Source organism: Seriola dumerili, unplaced genomic scaffold (assembly GCF_002260705.1).
Source record: "Seriola dumerili isolate Sdu_G_001 unplaced genomic scaffold, Sdu_1.0 BDQW01000110.1, whole genome shotgun sequence".
NCBI classification, from domain to species: Eukaryota; Metazoa; Chordata; class Actinopteri; order Carangiformes; family Carangidae; genus Seriola; species Seriola dumerili.
This window is the reverse complement of record NW_019174365.1, coordinates 2,495,769-2,516,253: the sequence shown is the minus strand read 5'-3', so window position 1 is coordinate 2,516,253 and position 20,485 is coordinate 2,495,769. Positions and strand designations below refer to the sequence as shown.

General features: G+C 39.7%; 3 protein-coding genes across 4 annotated transcripts in view; all 3 read left to right on the top strand.

Annotated features, from left to right (window-relative positions):
• Positions 1-2,506: 2,506 nt before the first annotated feature.
• Positions 2,507-9,663, top strand: LOC111222976 (non-syndromic hearing impairment protein 5-like). The gene is made up of 10 exons (XM_022746919.1): positions 2,507-2,798; positions 4,392-4,630; positions 4,846-5,038; positions 5,335-5,512; positions 5,753-5,873; positions 6,102-6,221; positions 7,333-7,454; positions 7,684-7,828; positions 7,954-8,024; positions 8,408-9,663. Exons 2-10 carry the CDS (start codon positions 4,420-4,422, stop codon positions 8,639-8,641), a joined length of 1,395 nt encoding a protein of 464 aa, XP_022602640.1. The 5' UTR covers positions 2,507-2,798; positions 4,392-4,419; the 3' UTR covers positions 8,642-9,663.
• Positions 9,664-11,042: 1,379 nt separating this feature from the next.
• nupl2 (nucleoporin like 2) lies at positions 11,043-16,541 on the top strand. The gene is made up of 10 exons (XM_022747303.1): positions 11,043-11,260; positions 11,291-11,353; positions 12,289-12,381; positions 12,577-12,603; positions 12,637-12,778; positions 12,878-12,966; positions 13,089-13,165; positions 13,400-13,486; positions 13,598-13,700; positions 14,231-16,541. The coding sequence occupies exons 1-10, from the start codon at positions 11,155-11,157 to the stop codon at positions 14,752-14,754; spliced, it is 1,311 nt and encodes a 436-aa protein (XP_022603024.1). The 5' UTR covers positions 11,043-11,154; the 3' UTR covers positions 14,755-16,541.
• Positions 16,542-19,778: 3,237 nt separating this feature from the next.
• The window catches only part of rims3 (regulating synaptic membrane exocytosis 3), a 31,954-nt gene continuing 31,247 nt past the window's right edge, over positions 19,779-20,485 (top strand). The window contains exon 1 of one of the 2 annotated variants that reach the window (XM_022747033.1): positions 19,779-19,928. The gene's annotated coding sequence lies outside the window, so the exon portion shown is untranslated. Of the gene's footprint in view, positions 19,936-20,485 lie in introns of both variants that reach the window. The other variant, XM_022747032.1, reaches the window with a different exon arrangement.

Genomic DNA, 20,485 nt, shown 5'->3' with positions numbered 1-20,485 from the left:
CACTAGCCAGATGTCTTTGTTGGTTCACTCATGTATTATTTAGCCACCAAGGATCATGAAAAGATGCTCTACGCAGCTGTTTGTGAAAAAGACACATACAGCAGTATCTTTCACTTACAGTTCTTTCAAAGGAGTTATTTAGAGTTAGTCATTTATGGCAGTGAGCAGGTATTTTATAGTATAGTCTACATTTTTTGTGACAAAAATTTGTTGATATCGCAGTACAACAACCTACTTGTTTTTTAATGTCAGAATAATGTACAGAAAAAACATACTCAGTTGTCTTTTTATGTTTGATATTTCAGATTAAATACTGTCTAATACTGTCTCAGTAAAACAATGAAACGATGCAAGAGCATGTTTCAGTTCCCACTCACAGCTCTATGATTTATTGTGAAAGAAATTTTTGACAAAGGCTTTGATCCAAAGGGGCCTGTCTAATTCTATAATATAGCCTCAAAATGAGATTACTTTTTTCCATTAACATTTTGACTGCCTTTTGATGTTCTTATGGTTTTTTTTTTCCTCCTCTCTTTTTTCTCTTTTTTCTCTATTTGGCACAATATCCTCTGTTGTGCTGTTCCTCTTTGGGCATGAAGTTTTCCATTTCCTGCTCGTGATTTGCTCACACAGGTTAAATTCTGATGTTTATTCCTTTGCTAAACCTTGTGGTGAAATATCAAGTACCATTGCTATGGTTACCTACAAATAAATAGGGACGCATTCATTTCAAACAGCAAATGGTATGTGTCCACTATTGTCTGGTTATGAAATGTTGTGTCAGAATTGAGGCTTTTCCATGTCACTTTATACTCCACAGCTGGAGTTTCTGAATTAAGACACAACAAAGAACAATCTGATGAGATGCATACACTGCTTTATTAGATTAAGTTATTGAACAGTGCATAGAATAATTAGTATTAATTTAACCTGAAATTATGTTATAGAAATTACTGCAGTGAGGGTTTAACCTGCAGTTTCTGTTATAAAAAAAAAAAAAAAAAAAAAGTTTGTGGTTATGGCAGTTTTTATTTTTTGCATTCTGGCTAATTTTTTCATACACTCATTCAACACATTTACACTTAGCTGTGCCAACACAGTAAAAAAGCGGCATTAATGTGAGATTGCAAAGTAAATACTTGTATTTTCAGACAGCAGTGGAGGGTAACTAGGTACATTTATGGGGCAGCTGTGGCTCAGCAGGTAGAGCACCACATCCTGTATTTGCAGGGTTGGTGGGTCCATCACCAGATCATGTGGCTTTGAGTGACACACAGACCCCAAAATTGGTCCTGATGACCTTAGACAACGCCTCATATGGTTGCTTTTCTGTCATTGATTTGTGTGTGTGTGTGTGTGTGTGTGTGTGTGTGTGTGTGTGGGTACCACTCAGTACAGTTTCGAGGTGCTTGCACTTTACTTGGGTAGTTGCATTGTATGCTACTTTATACTTCTGCTTCTCCACAATTCAGCAGGTTATGTTGCATTTTTATTTTATTCCACTTTCTACTTCCTATTTACTTTGGAGATTTGGCCTGCCTACAAAACAAATGATCAGCAGCAGATTTAACAACCACACAGTCTATTAAATAGTTAAAATTACAACATTATATTTCTTTTAATACATGTAAATAATAACTCTCTTAAAGTGCTTCTGTGCTGATTCAGTTGTATTGTGAAATTAATGCGTCTACTTAAGTAAAACTTGTGAATATCTCCTGCGTGAGCAGCAACAGTGATCAGAGGGCCCTCAGCAGACTGCTACAGTAGTCCTGGACCAATTATGACTCTATGGTGTTTGTGCATATGGGTGCATCCATTAAAAAGCCCTTGATAAGTTACTTATCACCACCGACAAGTATAAAATGCACTCACGCACTCACTCACTCCTAAACCTAATCTTTACAATGTTCGACTTTTAATCTGAATGCCCATGTTAAATATGGGCCCCAACAACAGTTACACAGACTATAATGTTCTTCTGTCACATATACAGGGGATTGCTATACCTAACCCTTTGCCACTCTTTCGGCTTCATGTTAACCTCTGGCACTGCTCCATGGAGAGTAAATGATTTAGTTGGCTTGTGAGATATTGTGTGATTTAAAAATAAATAATATTATAACAGATTTTTTTTTTTTAAGTTGAAGCACATCACTGTGATGTTCTACATTAGAAAGGATGTAGTGTGGTCAGTGGCAACCTGTGTCAAACCACTTCTGCATTCCTACTTACTCTAACTCTAACTGTAACTGTATTGCAGGTTGGCATGAAAGTGACAGATATGAATGAATCAACAAGACCTGATTTGGAAACATTTAACATTAATAATTTACTGATAAAAAAAAAGAAAATCATAGAGACAAGTCTGCTCTTGTCCTGAAACACACGCCCACACACACACACACACACACACACACACACACACACACACACACACACACACACACACACAGAGGACTTCATATGATCATAATTAAGGCTCAGTGAGAGAGAGGGAGGAGGAACATGTGGACAACTGTACAGCCCTACCGCTCAGCCACAGCTCTGACCTAACACTGTCAGTATCACTGGTTTCCGTCGCTGTTATCGTTGCTCTGCCTTTTACTACTCCTAGTGTTGTAATTAATACCGTGAAAGAGGTGTCACTCTGAAACCCAGGGGACTCCTTCTGCGTTTGGACACCTTCGTCTACTTTTACGCATGGCAACCTGGCTGACGATCCAGGAGTGAAAACAGGATCGCAGTTCGCACGACGTAAAGTCATCTTCATAGAGTTGTTTGTTATCTTATTTGAGGTAAGAGAGATCTTTTATTTATACTAACAGTCATTTATCCGGACTGTAGGAGACAGAAAATGACTAAAAGAGACTCCACTGTTAGTCTAGTTTACTCGAGCTAACCAACATGGTCGGTTTGTTATGCTTTTGCGGTCAAAACATGATCTTCACTCTAATAAAATTCACAGTACGAGTCACAGGTTCTCCTTAAGGCTCGTGCGCAGTTGATCTCATCGTGCTGGCACGCGCGGTGCAGCCTGGTATGTCGGAATAAGTGGGCTGCCGGGAACTATTCGGGCTCTGTCTGGCACACGTGCGTGTGTGTGTGTGTGTGTGTGTGTGTGTGTGTGTGTGTGTGTGTGTGTGTGTGTGTTTTTTATCATCTGTTTATAATCAGTTCATTTCAGTTCAGTAGCTAATTTGAACTGATAATATTTGAGGTCACATTTGCGTTAAACGATGCTAGTAATGTGTATTGTTATGTATTCTGTAATTCTGTATCTATTATTGAAAAGCATGGGTATTACTTCTCTAAAAGGTGTTTGCTTTACGGTGAACAGCCTTAAACAACCATTATATTTGTCTTTACATAACTGGACAAACACATGTTACTATACCTTTGCTCACACATACTCCAAACCTGGTGACATTTGTATGCATGCCACCTTGACCACATGTACTATATGTTTATTCAAAAATGTCCCTATTTCTATTAATGCCCCCCCCCCCCCCCCATCTTGTTTCCTCGCTCCAGATCACTCTAAACAAAAGATACATAAAATATTTAGAAGCAGCATCTTTGAGCTTTGGGAATTCGAGTTTGGGGTTAGAGAAATGTTGTCCTTAACGTTACGACAACGCTTTAATTATTCAAACCAACTGACTCAACACACTGAAACCATGTCAGGGGGAGTTTGTGATGTTGTTCAGAGTGGGTGGTGACATTCTTGATTTCATTCAGAGGTCTTCTGTTTTACATTTATTTCCCCACTTACTGGCTGTTTTGTCAGTCCCGCAGCCAAGGTTTCATTCTTATGTTTACCTCTAACATTACCCAAACCAGCAGGAACACAGCTCAAACTTTCTTCTGTTCTCTCTCCCTCTCTTCCCTCACAGCACAAATCCCCCTTACGCCTGATTACTTTAAATATTTAAGCTATGAAAACTGAGCCAGCACAATTAGCGCACTGAGGTGTGTGTGTGTGTGTGTGTGTGTGTGTGTGTGTGTGTGTGTGTGTGTGTGTGTGTGTGTTTGCATGTGTGACCTATCTGAGGTCACTCTAATATGTTAATGACATGCAGGGGGACTTCCTTTGGTCCTTGTGAGTCACTGCCTACAGTTGGTTGCAGTACACAAAACAGAGGTTTTGGGGTTATGTGGTGCTCACTCACGCACCCATACAGGATCTGCTTAGCTGGGATTTGTCAAACCTTCATAAACTTTATCATGAGGGGAAATATAGGGAGAATACCAACTGGAAATCACCCTTAGTGCTTTAGCATTTCAGTGAAAGCACTTCAGAGTTCTTGTCTTTGCTCTCAATGCCTTCCAGTGGACAAAATAAACTCAAATTGAAGCCTTAGAAGTTTCTCTCTCTCTCTCTCTTTCAGCTGTCTGCAGTTTTCATTTACTGAAGCCATGTTTTCCAAGGCCACTGCCAACTTCGTCCGTCAGATTGACCCAGAGGGAAGCCTCATCCACGTGTCACGAGTAAATGACTCCCAAAAACTGGTTCCCATGGCACTCGTCGTCAAGCGCAACCGCCTCTGGTTCTGGCAAAGGCCCAAGTACCAACCAACGGATTTCACCCTCAGTGACTTGTTGCTGGGTGACAAAACGCTTAGTCCTGGTATGTAGGTGTGCACGCACAAAAAAAAAAATTAAAGCTATATGACCATTATATATATATATACATATATATATATATATATATAAATGTTACATATACATATATATATATATATATATATATATATACGTATATGTAACATTTTTCACAAAGTAGATATCCTCACAGTGCATGGAGCATTTCTCAAACACATCTTATACCACATGTCTTGTCAGGATTGTGTGAGACAGAATTCCTGACCTACAAGGGGACGTTTGGTGACAAACTCTCCGGAAAGCTGAAAACCAAGGCCGGCTCTGTCAGTGTCGCGCTGGAGGGGCAGGGCACTACCAAGCTCCAATCATGTTTTGGCAAGCTGAAAAAAGAGGAACTGGATGTGAAGAAGCTATTACGTGACTCCAGAAGCAGGTGATAAATAATTCCCTTTCATACTGATTGCACACTGCGGCTAGTCAGAAGAAGGTAACAGGATGATGACTTTATCATTGATGAGGTGAACAGTTTAAAAATGTAGTTAGACATTAGACATTTGACCCCTCAGACCAGTGTCATGCAAAGACTTAACCACAACTAACAGAGATCAGTAGTGTCATAAGCCTTGAATACACTGCAGTGAGTTTCTACATGATCTGTTTCATACCTGCCCCTTTTCATAAATGCACACTTTGCTTTTGTAGATTAAGACCTGTTTGTCTCTTCTCCAGGCTGGTGGACATGCAGCACGTGCTGGTGCAGCAGCTGGAGAAGCGGGCTGATGTGCTCGCAGTCGTGAAGGAGAGGATTGTCACCACCAACTCCTGCTCCATCACCCAGACGAAGAAGGAGCAGTGCATCTTTCAGGGCGTGGTCGGGCTGCTGGACATCCTGGGGAGCTCTGTTAAGGTAGGTGTGGATGGGAATTCATTATTACATATATGATCATTTTATACATTTACGTATATTTGGTAGGTTGATTTCATTATTGGGGGAAACACTGAATATCTGTATTTTTTTGTTGCTGTAAAATTGTCAAAAGTCTAATTACACAGATACCAGAGCTTCATCCTCCAAAATAGTGCAGTCAATATCAGTCTCTATAAATCACACCTGTGTATGTGTATGTGTTTATATGTGTATCCTCAGGTGTGTGTGAAGGACACCAACAACATTGAGATGGACAGTGATGTTTCTTTGGAGATCCCCTCTGACACCGTCATTGCATACAGCATCCTGGAACTAGAGATTAAAAAGAATGGACACTATGGTGAGTGTGTGTGTGTGCGTGTGTTTGTGCATGTGCGTGAGTGTGTGTGACGAAAGAGTGAATCATAGGATAATTTCTCTATTATGGGTGTTACAACAGGCTAATGTTCATTTCGTCTTTGCTAATATGCCTGTGTACTGTGCCTGTGTTATAGGTGCATGCATCCAATTGACCGCACCTGTGTTTCCTCCTCTCTGCGCTTACCTGTGATGTTGTGTGTATTTTTAGATATATGCCTGCAACCTGGCACTATAGGAGGTTTTGAGTCAGACACCTGGCCATCCCAGGATTCCTTGAATGTTGTGGATGGCAAATGCAATGGAGAGAATGTTCCAACACTGCAAAATGGTTTGTATCCATTCACTCAAACATTTTTTTTAAACACTCTCTTTATTACTTTTTCAAACAACCAAGACATGTCATACACAAGTATGAGAGTGGATAAGCTCAGGAGAAATACTGATAAATTAAAGGAGAGGAGAGAAAGAAGAGAAAAAGAAAAAACAAACAAACAAAAAAAATACACACGTATGTGTACACATACCATACATACACACATACACAGCAAAACTAAATCACTAGGTAACTAACAAATGTTTCTCCTATGACTTGTAATCACCAGTGTCCTAGTCCATCCCTCCATACAGTCATTCACTCAAACATTTAGCTAGTAACCCGTTGATGACAAAGAAATTACAGTTATTCAGATTCCATTAACAATCCCCATATTTTGAGGAAGTGAAATAACAGACCTGAAGCAGGTTCCTTTTCTCCAATACACACATGACAATGCGGATCCAATGAACTGTTGCATCAGAAGTTGCAATTGTAATTTGTTCTGAAATGTTAGTAAAAACTGGGACTAAACTGAACTATAATACACACCATGGAATTATTAATTGTTAGTTAATCAGCATTTGGATTTGGATCTGCATCAAAATCAATTATTTTTATTTTTTATTATTAAATTCTCTATGTTGCTGTAGCACCACCTACAACTATCTACCTAACTTATGGGCAAAAAGTCATCAAATTTTGCAGGATTTGTCAGAATTGATATGTGCATGTGTCATCAAATTTGGTTGCATAATACGTTCAATAATTATGGTAACAGGTTGAGTTTACAAGACCTTGGTAAATACTTGTAGGTAAAAAATTTGGAATATCAAAAACAAATGGGAATTATATGTTGACCAAAATAGACATGGCTTACATGGATAGATGTATGTTGAGCATTGTTTATCTCACTGTTTAGTTTATAATGAGCAAATACCTAAAGTGCTTTATAATACCTAATAATAAAAAAGTCAAACAGTTGTGAGCGAGGTTGTTCTCTAAACCATCCAGTGTGGTGCAGCCGTCATGTCAAAGGAAGATGACTGATGCTAGTACCAAGCAAATATTGTGTCAGTGTAGCCTCAGCTTAAAATCTGATGGAGTATCTCCCACTCTCTGACAGGATCACAGGAGATGGACTTGTCTCCACTGGCAGAGCTCAACCAGTCAACTAGATGCGCCTTGTTCAAGAAGTTACAAGAGACAATGAGGGACAGAACTGCTCTGTCATACCTGCAGTGTGTGGTGAGTGACATAATGGCATTACCCCAACATCAAGACAGCACACCAGGGTTTGGGTTAATCCCTACAGGGTAACTGTGTGACAAGTCAACTAACCCAAAGGGACACTTTCCCAAACCCACTGTTTATTCTATCCTAGACATATTGAGGCAGATATCTCAAACCATTCCTCTGCTTTTACATTTTCTGTTTTCTCCATTTTCCCGCATCTCTGTGCCTCTCTTTCTGTCAGCTGGCGAAGTTGTGTGGTGATGACACACTCGATATGGCCAACCAAGATATGGATCGACTCAGCTTAGACATTCATAGCGAGTGCAGCCAGGCTGCCAGTCCTGCGCACCTGAATGCAACTCACCTGTTGGTCAGTGCTATGGAAGGTGAGAGGAAACTCCCAACCTTGAGGGCTATAAACATTTTCCTCACTGTGCTCTGAGCAACACATGGTGGTACGCTATAAATGATTTTCTATCATTTAATCTTGATGTGTTTAATGTTGTTTTAGAGTTGCCTGATGAAACACTGAGCCTTCTGAGTGAGAGCCGTGCTGATTTTCTGGAGGCCTTCAACACACTGGTTAGTTAGCTTGTTTCACTCATTGCACATCTTTAAATTGTTAGCTGTTATAGATAAGAACGTTCATTTGTTTTAAAGGCATGGTTCAGTATTATGGGGAATATGATTATTGGCTGTCTTGCAGAGAGCCATACTAGCTCTTTCCATCTGTTTCCAGTCTTTATGCTAAACTAAGCTAACTAGTGGCTGGCTGTAGCTTATATTTAATGTGCAAACATGTGGGGGTAGAGATCCTCTAATCTCACTCTCTGCAAGAAAAGTGAGTAAGCACATTTCACAAAATGTTGCACCATTCCTTTAAGAAAGATAAGATTTAATCCTTAAAACCAAGACTTTACAACAAAGAGTTATTTATCTATCTGTCCATCTAAATGTTTCACCAGATGTGCAGGTTAAAGGAGAGCAGCGGGACTCTCTCCATCCAGCGTCTTCCCATCCTGCTGCAGGACAACCAAACTTTCCAGCTGGCAGAACAGCTGCTCAGCTCCACCAATGTAACACTGAAGAGAAACGCTGAGAGTCTGTGGACGGAGACAGGAGATAAAGCAGAAGCTCTGCCTTTGATCCTCTGCCTCAGCACACATGGATTGTCTTTGCTGTGCACTGGGCTGAAGTAGGAGGAGTTTCTGCATGCACACTTGTTTTTCTTTTTTTTTATGGACTATATTCTGTCCATTTCTTTCTTTATTGTAAAGTTTGTTGAGTCGACGCTTACAGTAGTTAATTTCCTAACATCTTTATATTTTACTATTATTGTTTTTTTAATGTTGCTTGATATTTGTTACATTATTATACAGAGAATATTGTTATATTACTTTTCCTATATATATTTTTGTTACTTAAAGCACACTTACAGCAAAAAGCACTTCATTTTTTGTATATTTAAAAAAAATCGATATATATTTTATGTAATGACTTGCCATACTGTAGTGCAGCTCTGTCTCACTGAGACACATCAATGAACCATGTTTGGTACTTGATCAGGCACTTTGGATAAATATTTCCAAAAGTTTATTATTGTTTAGTATAAATTCAGTTGTTTTTATTTATTCAGTTTTAGCTCACATTCAAATGAATGTTGTTGATTAGTAAGTTGAGAAAAACCCGTGATTAAGCTGAAAACAGTTCTTATTTCTTAAGAAAGATTCATAGGTCATAGGTTTCATGTTTTTCACTTAACAGCAAAATGTGAAATTTGATGCTTGCCAACGGTACACAAAATCAACATTTCTACAGTGTGCTGAAAAGTGTTGCTCACCTCTTCTTGCTAGGATTTTGATTTTGAATGAAACTGCATTTTATTGCTGCTACTGCTTATAATCAAATTGTTATGAAACTATCTGTATTTAACAGAAACATTATATATTGAATACCAAAAATATTGTATTATTTTAAAATGGAGAACTTATATTTTTTAATGAAGTTTATGTGTGTTTATACATGAGCAATAGTTTTATGAAGCTATCTTTTCAATGGCATGGGCGACTTTCCTATTTGACAGTTAACATCGTAATTTATTGTTACTTGAAAAAAAGCTTCACTTTATCCTATATGAAGGCATACAATAATTTAGAAAAAATCTTTGCATTTAAATCTGTGTCATACCTAAATTGCAAATAAAGTAGGCTATATAAAAATATTCAAGGAAATTTTTTACTTTTGAAGTTAACTATTGTGCTCTGTGGTGAAAACAACAGACAATTGAAACTCTTATTAAAAATCTTGTCTTATTTTAAGATTTTTATTTTTATTACTAAGATCCCAAAGAACAGTCTTTTAGTGCCTGCATAATTATTATCTAGCCTACATGAAGTTGGATAAAAATGAGTGAATAATTAATCATGACAAGGTGTGTAAACCTTGATGAATGGTGTGCTGCTGCCCTGACTGGGTGGACCCCAATGTAGTTATTTTACAGCACTTCAGTGCAGTTAACACTTTGACTTTCCAGGAAGTTAACTTCTTTATTGAAAATACCAACCATTTCTCTCAAGTGTTAGATATATACCGGACTCTTGTGCTCACTTCTGTACAATTGTACAGAAGTTTTATGCTCATACACAACATGCCCACAGGTGTTTTCACTTATGGCTGATTACAGCTTTTGTCAGTATAGTGCGTGTATGTGTTCACAGACCATGAATCATTAAAATCTCTGAAGCTATTTGCTGCACCTGTTCGGGCGGTACAACTTACATCGCTGTCTATTATTATTAGTTTGTGCATGCAGGTGCCAGTTTATTAGGTACACTTACTGAAAAATACAAACCATTTCTGAATTTGATAGAAATGTTACCAATTTGCATCAGTAAATTATATTGGCAAATACATTGTTACAACATATCTTGTTGTTTAAAGATCTTAAATAGTATATATCAGTGTCACATGATGCATACAGTATTTCTAAAAGTTTGTGTTTAATCAAATTACAATAAACTTAAGACACAGGAAACCTGGGTTCTGATCTCATCTCTGAGCATGTAATGGAGCTGTTATATTTCAAGGGAACTTAGAGATGACAGGGTATCGATGTATGGTGTGTGGCATGGGGAAAAAGTGGCTGACACATAGATGGATGACCAAATGGGCCTATTGGGCACAGGACCTGGGTCCTGACAAGTCAGGCGGCCCCTGGCAAGATCCTCTGTATGAAATAGCAGTTAATATTCCTTGATCAAAAATCATAGAGCTCAGTTAAAATACATAAAATGACCACAAAAAGGACATTAAATAACCAAAAAGCGTATGCTGCCAGCCCATGAAGTAGACAGTTTGTCACATTTTATATCTTCTGTGGTGCAAAGTATGACATTTAACAGCTATGCGGAAACTCCTGCTCTTGCTCCTGAAAACATTCCTATGGAGGAACTGCTGACTGGATGACGGGCCTGTTGTCTTTTTTTCCTGACATCAACAGCTCCAGTTACTGAAAATTAACTCCACTGCCACGTGGGGTCGCTGTTGTTGCTGGTGCTTCACGACGGTCAACGCTGACGTCAATCTGCTGCGACCCGAGCGTGTGCCGCCGCCTCGTCGTGAGTCGCATGAAAACATTGTGGAGAGCGGGAGGGAGCCATTTGTAGCTCAGAGGATAAAGGCTGGATTTGACACAGACAACACTAAGTGAAAAATGACAGTGTGCAACTTTTTTCTTCAGGGTCGTTGTCGTTACGGCGAAAAATGTTGGAATGAGCATCCGAGGGGAGGAAGCAGAGGAGGGGGAGGAGGAGGAGGTGGTGGTGGTGGTGGTGGTGGAGGAGGTGGAGGAGGATACAACAACAACAACTACAGCCGCTCTTCTGGTCAGCAGCAGTCCAGAGGAGGTGGAGGTAACGTTGACGAGAAATAAATATGAACTTAATCTTCTCATAGTGTTGTTTTTCGGTAAGCAGGTCCGTTGTGTGGTAACAGTTACAGACCAAGTGGTTGTTAACTTTCGTTTCTGGTCCATTGTGTGTTGTTACGTTAGCTAGCTAGTCGACTCAAGCATTTTATTTGAACTTAACCTCAACTACCATTTCAGTAAAGCTAGAGTGAATAGTAGAAACAGCACCACAAACTACAGCAGGTTCAGCAAACGAACAAACAAACTGAACATTATAACCTTCATGAAGGTAAAGTTAGTATTTCCAGGTAGTCGCACGAGACTACATTAGTTGCATATACCTTATAAAATGGCAACTGAGTGTAAAGATGATTAATTTTATCAGCATCAGCCATCAAACATGCCCAGTGTTGTGTATAATGTTGGCTGCATTGGTGACTTACAGAGACTTTGTATTCTGGTTTTATTTTATGTGAAACAGACAGAGTCTTACCAGTGTTGTGACCAGTTTGAATTCACAATGTGAGGACAGCAAGCAATGCTAGTAAATATAAATAAACAAGCATTACGGGGCAGCTAAAGATAGTGAGAATTGGGAAGTAAGACTGAGTAGAAGTAACCAATATTTCCTGTTTTCTGCTCACAAATATAATGTTCATGTTCATTTTATTTATGAATGCCAAAATCACAAATATATCTCAGGGATTTACAATCTGTATAACATATATAGCTTTAGACCCTCAATTCTCATAAGGAAACATAGTACTCACATACACTAGCACAAAACACACACATGCAAAAAAAAAATTTATTGGGCTGTTAAAAAGGAGAATCAGAGGAAGTATCCCTCTTTCAAGATGGACAACCATGCTATAGTTATTGTAAATACAGTGGAAATGGAACTTGAAATTGACTGGTATTGGTTTGCATGTGTTTCAGGATTTGGGAACCGAGTTTGGGTTAATCCTAACCAGCAAAAAGGAGGGTATATCCAGCCTTCATCCTTCTCATCTCACGGAGGTGATGACTGGGGCCGAGGAGGAGGTGGAGGTGGCGGTGGAGGAGCTGACTGGGGTAGAGGAGGCGGAGGAGGAGGTGGAGGAGCTGACTGGGGTAGAGGAGGCGGAGGAGGAGGTGGAGGAGCTGACTGGGGTAGAGGAGGCGGAGGAGGAGGTGGAGGAGCTGACTGGGGTAGAGGAGGCGGAGGAGGAGCTGACTGGGGTAGAGGAGGTGGAGGAGGGAATGACTGGGGTCGTGGAGGAGGAAATGACTGGGGCAGAGGAGGAGGAGGAGGTGGAGGGAGAAGAGATAACGTGAAGAGCTCAGAGTTCAGCTTCAACAGATTTTCAGCGCTGAACACTCCCAGCAACTTTGACAGGGGAGGAAGAGGAGGAGGAACAGCTGGTGATGAAGATGATGACAAAAAACTGTGAGTCTGCATGTTTTTTAAGATGTGCAGAATTAAAATGAATGTTTATCTGTCATGAGAAATTAATTCAAGTGTGATGTCTGTCTCATGATCACCCAGGGAGATCATTCAGATGGACATAGAGGTTTGGGAGAGTTCACGGCAGTGGTGCTTCTCATGTTATTCTAACTCCAAGGCACCTTTAAGTGGTCTGTATCAAATATACATTTAATTACATGATTTCTGTTGTCATTTGTAGCCCTACCACTAGTTGTAAATGATGGGTTTATTGTATCAATCACCAAGAAATTTTATTTTTTATCTTCTTCAGGTTTCACTGATCTCTCACCAGAGGAGCTCAGGCTGGAGTATTACTCCACAAGAGCTTCAGGAGATCTGCAGGGCTATGTAAGTGAAGTGTTACTAATTAATGTCGTTCGTAATATTTGTCTTCAGGCCAATAAGAAAGTCAAGAGGGCACTAGCTTCTGTGAAATTCTTATTCATTTCAATAAGGTTAATGTATTTCAATATTTTGTCACATGATCTTGAATTAATCCAGTGTTTGTTCAAATGTAAAATAATGAATTGCAGGAATTTGAAAATTTGCAGTCTTAAGAAAAACCTGTTTCATGTGTTTTAGATTAATGGTGTCAATCAGTTGCTCAACCAGTGGAGAAGCAGAGTCCAGGAACTGAAGGTTATGAATCCAGCCACACGCGCAGCTTTGGTAAAACACTCATACAGTCACTGTAACAATATTCCTATATGTTTTTCTGCATGGCCTTTTTTAAATACAGTGAACATGTTTTGATATTTAATATGTTTATTTTCCCTGCAGCTCGCAGAGTTAAACAACCCAGCACCTGAGGCATCTTCAAGTGGCTTTGGTTCAGTGACAGCGACTGGATTTGGATCCTCTACATCTGATTTTGGAAGCAAAGGTTAAGATTAAACATTGCTTAATGTAACAGTATAAGGGCATAAATTCAACATTTTATGAAATATTCTAATTTGCTTTCTTACAAAATAATAAAGGAAGAGATTCTTCACAGCCCAGAAGTAGCCCCTCTTAAAAAACAAATTTAATAAAGAGATGTAACGTCCAGTCTTTGTGCTACACTAAGATAGCTAGCTGCTGGCTGTTGCTTCCTATTGAACAGACACATATGAGAATGGTATCATTTCATTCTCTGCAAGAAAGAACTATTGCATTCAGTTTTCCTAATCTGTCATGAATCCAGTGCTTGAACAGATGATTAGACTAAATGTAGTACAGTGTTTGAGATTCCAGTCAAGTGGCTGATTTGTGTGGAACCAATCACATGAATGCATCTAGATTTGAGTTGAGCAGATTTATTGAAGAAAATGCATATAACAAGCTTTTTGTCCTATCAGAATACACTGCTGAGGGAATCAAATCCATAATAACCACTTCTCCCGTTTTATCTCTAATGTCTGTCTGACCATGTAGACTTTGGGGCTCCACCACCAGTGCAGCCCAACAGTTTCAGCTTTGCTGCTCCAAGTAGCGGATTTGGTTCCTCAGCTGCACCGTCATCTTCAACAGGCTTCAGTAGTGCCATAGCAGCTCCTACACAACCTCCTTCAGGATTTGGTTCTTCCGCTGCTTCTTCAGCTTCAACTTTCTCCTTCGCTGCCCCAAACACCAATAAACCAGGCGCCACTTCAGGATTTGGCTCTGCCTCAGGCTTCAGCTTCTCCTCTACAGCAAATACCGGAGGAGGATTTGGGAGTGGTTTTGGAGCTGAAGCACAAGCAGGAAGCAGCAGTGGTTTTGGACAGATGAGTGGAGGGTTTGGGGCAGCAGCTGCTGCACCTGTAGCAGGAGCTGGGTCTGCTGGTGGGGCGTTGGACGGTCTGTTTTCACCTGAGAGCAAACTGTCTCCAGAGGAACTGAATCAGTTTAAGGCTAAAAGGTTCACTCTCGGTCAGATTCCTTTAAAACCTCCTCCAGCCGACATGCTGGTGGTATGATATGGGCGGAAAGTTTACAAAATTTTTGAAATAAAGACTTATAATTTATGCAAACATTTTTTTCTGCATAGAGCTTTTGTTAAATCCAAATTCATTAATTTGTTGTTTTTAACATACAGCTGATATTGAAATAATTAAATCAGCTCAATACTTAAAATACTATCAATTTCAGCTGGGGAAACTTGCTTTGGTTCTATTTTGTACAAAGTATACATCATGTACAGCTGCAGTATATATTTTTAAATTGTCTCATCATAAAATACTATATTAGTGTTATTGAGTGTCTTAAAATACACAGTTTGGATGCTGTGAGGCAGGACTCTGGGTTTTACATTTGTTGATATGAGAAGTTGATGAGAAAAGTTTCATCTCCATGATTATGTAGTGTTCATATTCATGTATGTGTATGTGTTTAGTATACATATACTTGCATACTCATGGAGATAAAACTTTTAAAATATGGTTATGACAGCAAAGCATTAAAAACATGCCTTGAACTTGGTTGCAAACACAAATCTCTTGCAGCAATTCAGACACAATGTCTTCTTACCTACAAATGTATTTCACTGAGTGCTTCAGCTGAGAATAAAAGTCCTTTAACACACATACTGCAATCCTACATCAGTGGGGTTCCTTTTGTGAAGATTGTAATTACACAACTCTGCCAGGAGAGGGTGTCAGAATACAAGCCCCAAAATACCTCTGGCTTTACAACATTTGAGCACAAAGAGATACTAGGCAAGTGTAAATAACTGTGTACCATAGGACTAAATTGAAAGGTAGAGGTGGTTTGTTTCTTCAGGGTAAATATTACTCTCCCTCTGTTTATTTTTTTACTCAGACTGCAATGTGACACAATATTGAAACGACTGAACCGAGGCCCATCGTCCACTACCCACTCAAACCATCCATCTATATCAGCTTGTCGGCCTTAATCCAGTAGAAGAGAGGAAAGCGCGGTACAGCGCAGATGACAATGAGTGAGTAAGCTATTCAATGCGTATTCATTAGGTGTTGAGAACCCAGAGGGACCACAAGGAAGAGGAATACAGCGACAAAGAGACGCCACTAAGCTATTTTGCTGCTATAGGGGTTACAGCTCTGCTGACTGGAGCATATTTTCAGCTGACAGGGAATTTGTGATATCGGCAAGGGGTGCAACTGAGCTGTGTGTGTCCTAGTGTGTTTTTGTGTGTTGAATCATCCCAAGTCCAAGTCTCACAGTTGGGTCAGAAGCATTGTGCACACAGCTAATACGATTTTATGCCTACCTATAAATGGTAACACAGCATTAACTGCCAGCAACAGTGTGCAACATAGTAATTTTCTCTCCTACTTCTCAGTCTGGCAGCAGTAACCTCCCACCCACCCCCTGCAGATAATGCATAAATAATTCAACAGATTAATGAACGATTAAAATAGAGACTTGCGTGCTCATTTTAGTGAAACTTGCTTCAATTGCCATCCGGTGACTCTTAAATTCATCTAACTGAGATACTATAGGCATTTCTGAATCCTTATTTCCAGTATATACAATATATTCCAGTATTATACAACAGTAAATAAGCAGATCTAATCAACTTGTGAGTCTGCCTGTGTTTATGTAATGTGTGCATGAGCTGCACAGAGCGGATCACAGCAATAATAAAGATGAGGGATGGGTCTTTGGATGACACAGTCAAACACAGAATGTTTTACTGGGAACATTTAATCACTCAGGTGTACATTACTACCTGTGTAAAGTTGTGCAATGAAATTCTATAAAATAAATGATCAAATTTCACTCATCTGACCTGTTGTGTTTAATAGTGCATTTGTGAATGAAGTCACTTCCTCCTCTTTCCCTCCTGGGGATTGTTCAGTATTCCCAGGAGGGAGCCTGGATTTAGAGACACTGAACCACACACACACACACACACACACACACACACACCTGTCATCTACTGTGCACACTCCTGCTTTAATCCTCAACCTGCCCCACCCTCCTGTGATATCATATCTTACACAAACCCGGTCACATGACCATAATACGTACTGTAATTCAATGAGTCTGACCTGACTATAGCAAGATGGAACAGACATACACTGTATATGCTGCTCTAGTACATTTAACACACTTTTCCATAGGGGAAATAGGGGCAGTCTGTCTTGTTAATTCCCCATTTAGACCATGTAGTGCAGCTGTGCATGTATGTCGGAGTGCTGAACCGATCAATCCTTTGATTTATAACTTCTGCCTGCAGTTATTGAAATCCCCCCCCCTTGCTGGCTTCTCCAGATCAGTATTTTTTTTATGACATACAGTACTTAAACACACATTGTGTTCATTGCTATTACACGGCCATTTTGGTCACTACATCAGCTGATGACAGCAACAGATGCTCCTACCACCACTTGAATCCCCCCTCTCTACAGAATGCCGATTAGCTGATTCGGATTCAGCGCTGGTATTAATGTTTGATGGGGGCTGATTCCAGTCGACCCTCCTTACTGTTGCAACAGAGAACGAGGCTTAGTAATTGGAACAATGAATCCCAGGATAGAATTGATTGTGTTGTGCCACAGCGGTTCGCCTATGGGAGACAGGGCATTGATCCAAGGCCTCTAATTTATGCCTATTTGAGTGGCTTGCTGCATGGGTGACTGAGTGGCACATATTTCACCTGCAAGGGTCTGGACCTGAGTTTCTGTGCTACACATGTTTATGGGTTTATATTAGAATCAGAGCACCGCGTTCTCCTAACACATTGACAGTAATAACCCACTGTAGTGACTGAACACTGTCAGGACGGAAAACATATGTACTGTATTTGAGACCAGATTGGGCGAGGCCTGGATCATTTGAACTAAAGTGGCACCGAGGTGCTGGGCAGAAAATTACATTACATTACATCCAGTACATTCATTTTATCTGTGAATGCAGACTGTGCTGTATGCTCCCTGAGCAAAGAAGAAAACAATGAAGCACTGTGTCTGTGCGCATGCATCTGTGAACTGCATCAGACAGGAATAGACCGTGCTTTGAGTGTTTTAGTGTATTTCATTTTTTTTTTTTTTTCAAAGTTACATTATTCGTGGTGGGGTGACCGAGCTACAATGATGTAACTTTGACAGCAATAATGTGAGGGATGACTTCTCTAAAGCAAGTTTCAAGTCTGCAACTGTATTGTATAAAATACCAAAACAGAAAAACATATCAATAGCACATCCTGTCGATAAAACTGTGAACCTTAACACTGGAGCCACCCGAGCCCATGATTGCTTAGCAGCTATCTAGGTTAGAATAAGCAAACTTCTCACTCTTGCACTGGGCTATAACTACCACAAATTTCCACTCTCACTCTTTTTCCATTCTTTAAAATCCCATTTAGTGTAGTAATGTGTTTTGTGAATCATTCTCAGTTGCATAAGAAAAGCAGCTGTTTTCTCTACACTCTGCTGTGAAATGATCCAGTTTCTCAGAATGTCAATTTTCAAAACTTCACAATGATGAGATGTTTGGACGAGATAGCTTTACAGTAAGTCTGTTGATTAATAGAAGAAACTTCACACTGTTAGAACTGTTGGATACTGACAATCAGAAGGCACTACATATAGCCTACATAAAATTTTTTATATCAAGTATTCTTCACCTCTGCAAATCTGGACTACCGCCTGTGCAATAGGAGCCACAGACCCTCTTTATTGTTTGCCAGTTAGTTTGGAGTGATTTGATTCACTCATGTTTGCTTGCAGAAATGCACCAGTAAATCGGAGTCTCTCAACTGGTCAAGACTGTAAGAGTAATTTAAAAGAATAACTTGACATTTTTCAAAATATGCTAATTTGTTGTCTTGCTGAATATTCAATGAGAGGATTAATCAATTTATATAATTAATATAACTCTTAACCCTACACCTGTCGGTTAACTCTAAAGAAGCTATTTGTAAGATTTGCTACTGCTACACATTAGCATTAACAGGTATTTATTTACCAGTCTTGCCAAGAGCTTCAGCCATTGTTGCGTTTACAATATAAGAGGTTATAATTCATCCTCTGAGCAGTGTTATGTCTTCAGGCCAGACTGGGAGCTATGGTAACTCAGTATTAGAGCTGGTCAGCATGCTATCTTCAATAAAAGAAAAGAAGTGATATAAATAGAAGCAAAACAAGCTCTTGGTGAGTAGAGAGATGAAATTTGATGATGGACTTGCAATGTTTCTTCTCAACTGATAAGTAAACAGCTGTTAATACTAATATTGGCTATGTAGCAATAGAAAAACTTATAAATAGAAATCCACTTACCTAAAGCTCACAAATTAGCGTGTTTTATCTTCTTTGTTGAATTATATAAAAAAACAAAGTTAAATAATAATAATTGCAGTTTTACTGAAAGTTATATGACAGATTATTTCTTGACAATGACTTTTTGTTTATGATCAATTAAGATAGTTAACTGCTAACCTTTACTCTAGCTTTATACCTAAATGACAACTAACTCAAACTAACTAAGCAAATAAGCATATTTTCCAAATTTGCAAACTATTCCTTTAGCGCCACATTTAATGCTGCCTTTCACATATTTAGGCTACATTGTGCAGTAGGGACCTACTTTTTTGCCCTGGGGCCACATAGCGGATTGATCCCGGTCATGTACCTCTGCCCTAATCAGGTTTTGAGCCTTGCATACAGGTGCTATGAAGACTAGGCCCACAATAGCTATTATTGTCAGGCAGAGGATGACGTTGCTGGCTAGTTCTTGTTGCGGACCAACAGAGTCTAACTCATGCACTTTGATCCATCCGCCTTTCCTTCACACAAAAGAAATGTATGTTTACTCATGCTTGCCTCATACGGCCACACGTTGTCGCTGCTTGCCATGCCGCTGAAAAGCACCCTCGCCCAGTAGTAATCGCATCTCTGCCCCCCCCCCCTCCTCCTCCTCCTCCTCCCTCCTCCCTCCTCCCCTCCCCTCCCTCCTCCTTCCCTCTCCTCTCCACAGCGCGTCTCTCACCGCGCCTCGGATACAGTGTGACCAGCCGCGCCGAGCAGAGAAACCGTCCAGCAAACCACCGTCCGCACACCAGCACAGCAAAAATAAAACCCAAACGATGACATTCTTACAGATACGACAGAAGCAAGCAATTATTTGACAACTTCCGACCCCCCACACCTTGCCTTCGCCGCTCCTTGCTGTAAGTGGTAAGTGCTCTGATTCCTTTTTAATTGCAGGGCTCGAAGTGCTCAATTTCCGCACAGGGGCAATGATAGCGCCAGTGGACCGTTATTGTGAATAATGCAATTAATAGCAGAGCAGATTATCAGTGATAAGAGGAACAGGTTTAAAACTGGGTGCAGTCATCTGAATTTGTCTGAATTTGTATTTATTGTTACAACGTACAGGCCAGTCAGAGGTAATGGTAACCAGATTAGATGATTACTATCAGCTGGTAAGACTTGGTATCCTCTCACCTTTGTTGCAGTAGAAGCTTGGCATTGCCAAAACGGCTTACAGTTTACAGGTTTATGTCTTCTCACAATCTCATTAACTGTTTAAAGGGATTGATTTGGTTATATGAGATGACATAAGATAATGCACATTAAGGCTGAATGGAGTGATTGTAATGTGACCTAAATACTTATAGATGTATTTTTTCTTTATTTTGTTGCTTTTGTTTTTCCAGTTTGGGCATTTAAATGTGGTCTAAAGGGAATTTTACCAATGTTGCTTTAGAAATAACTAATTGTCTCT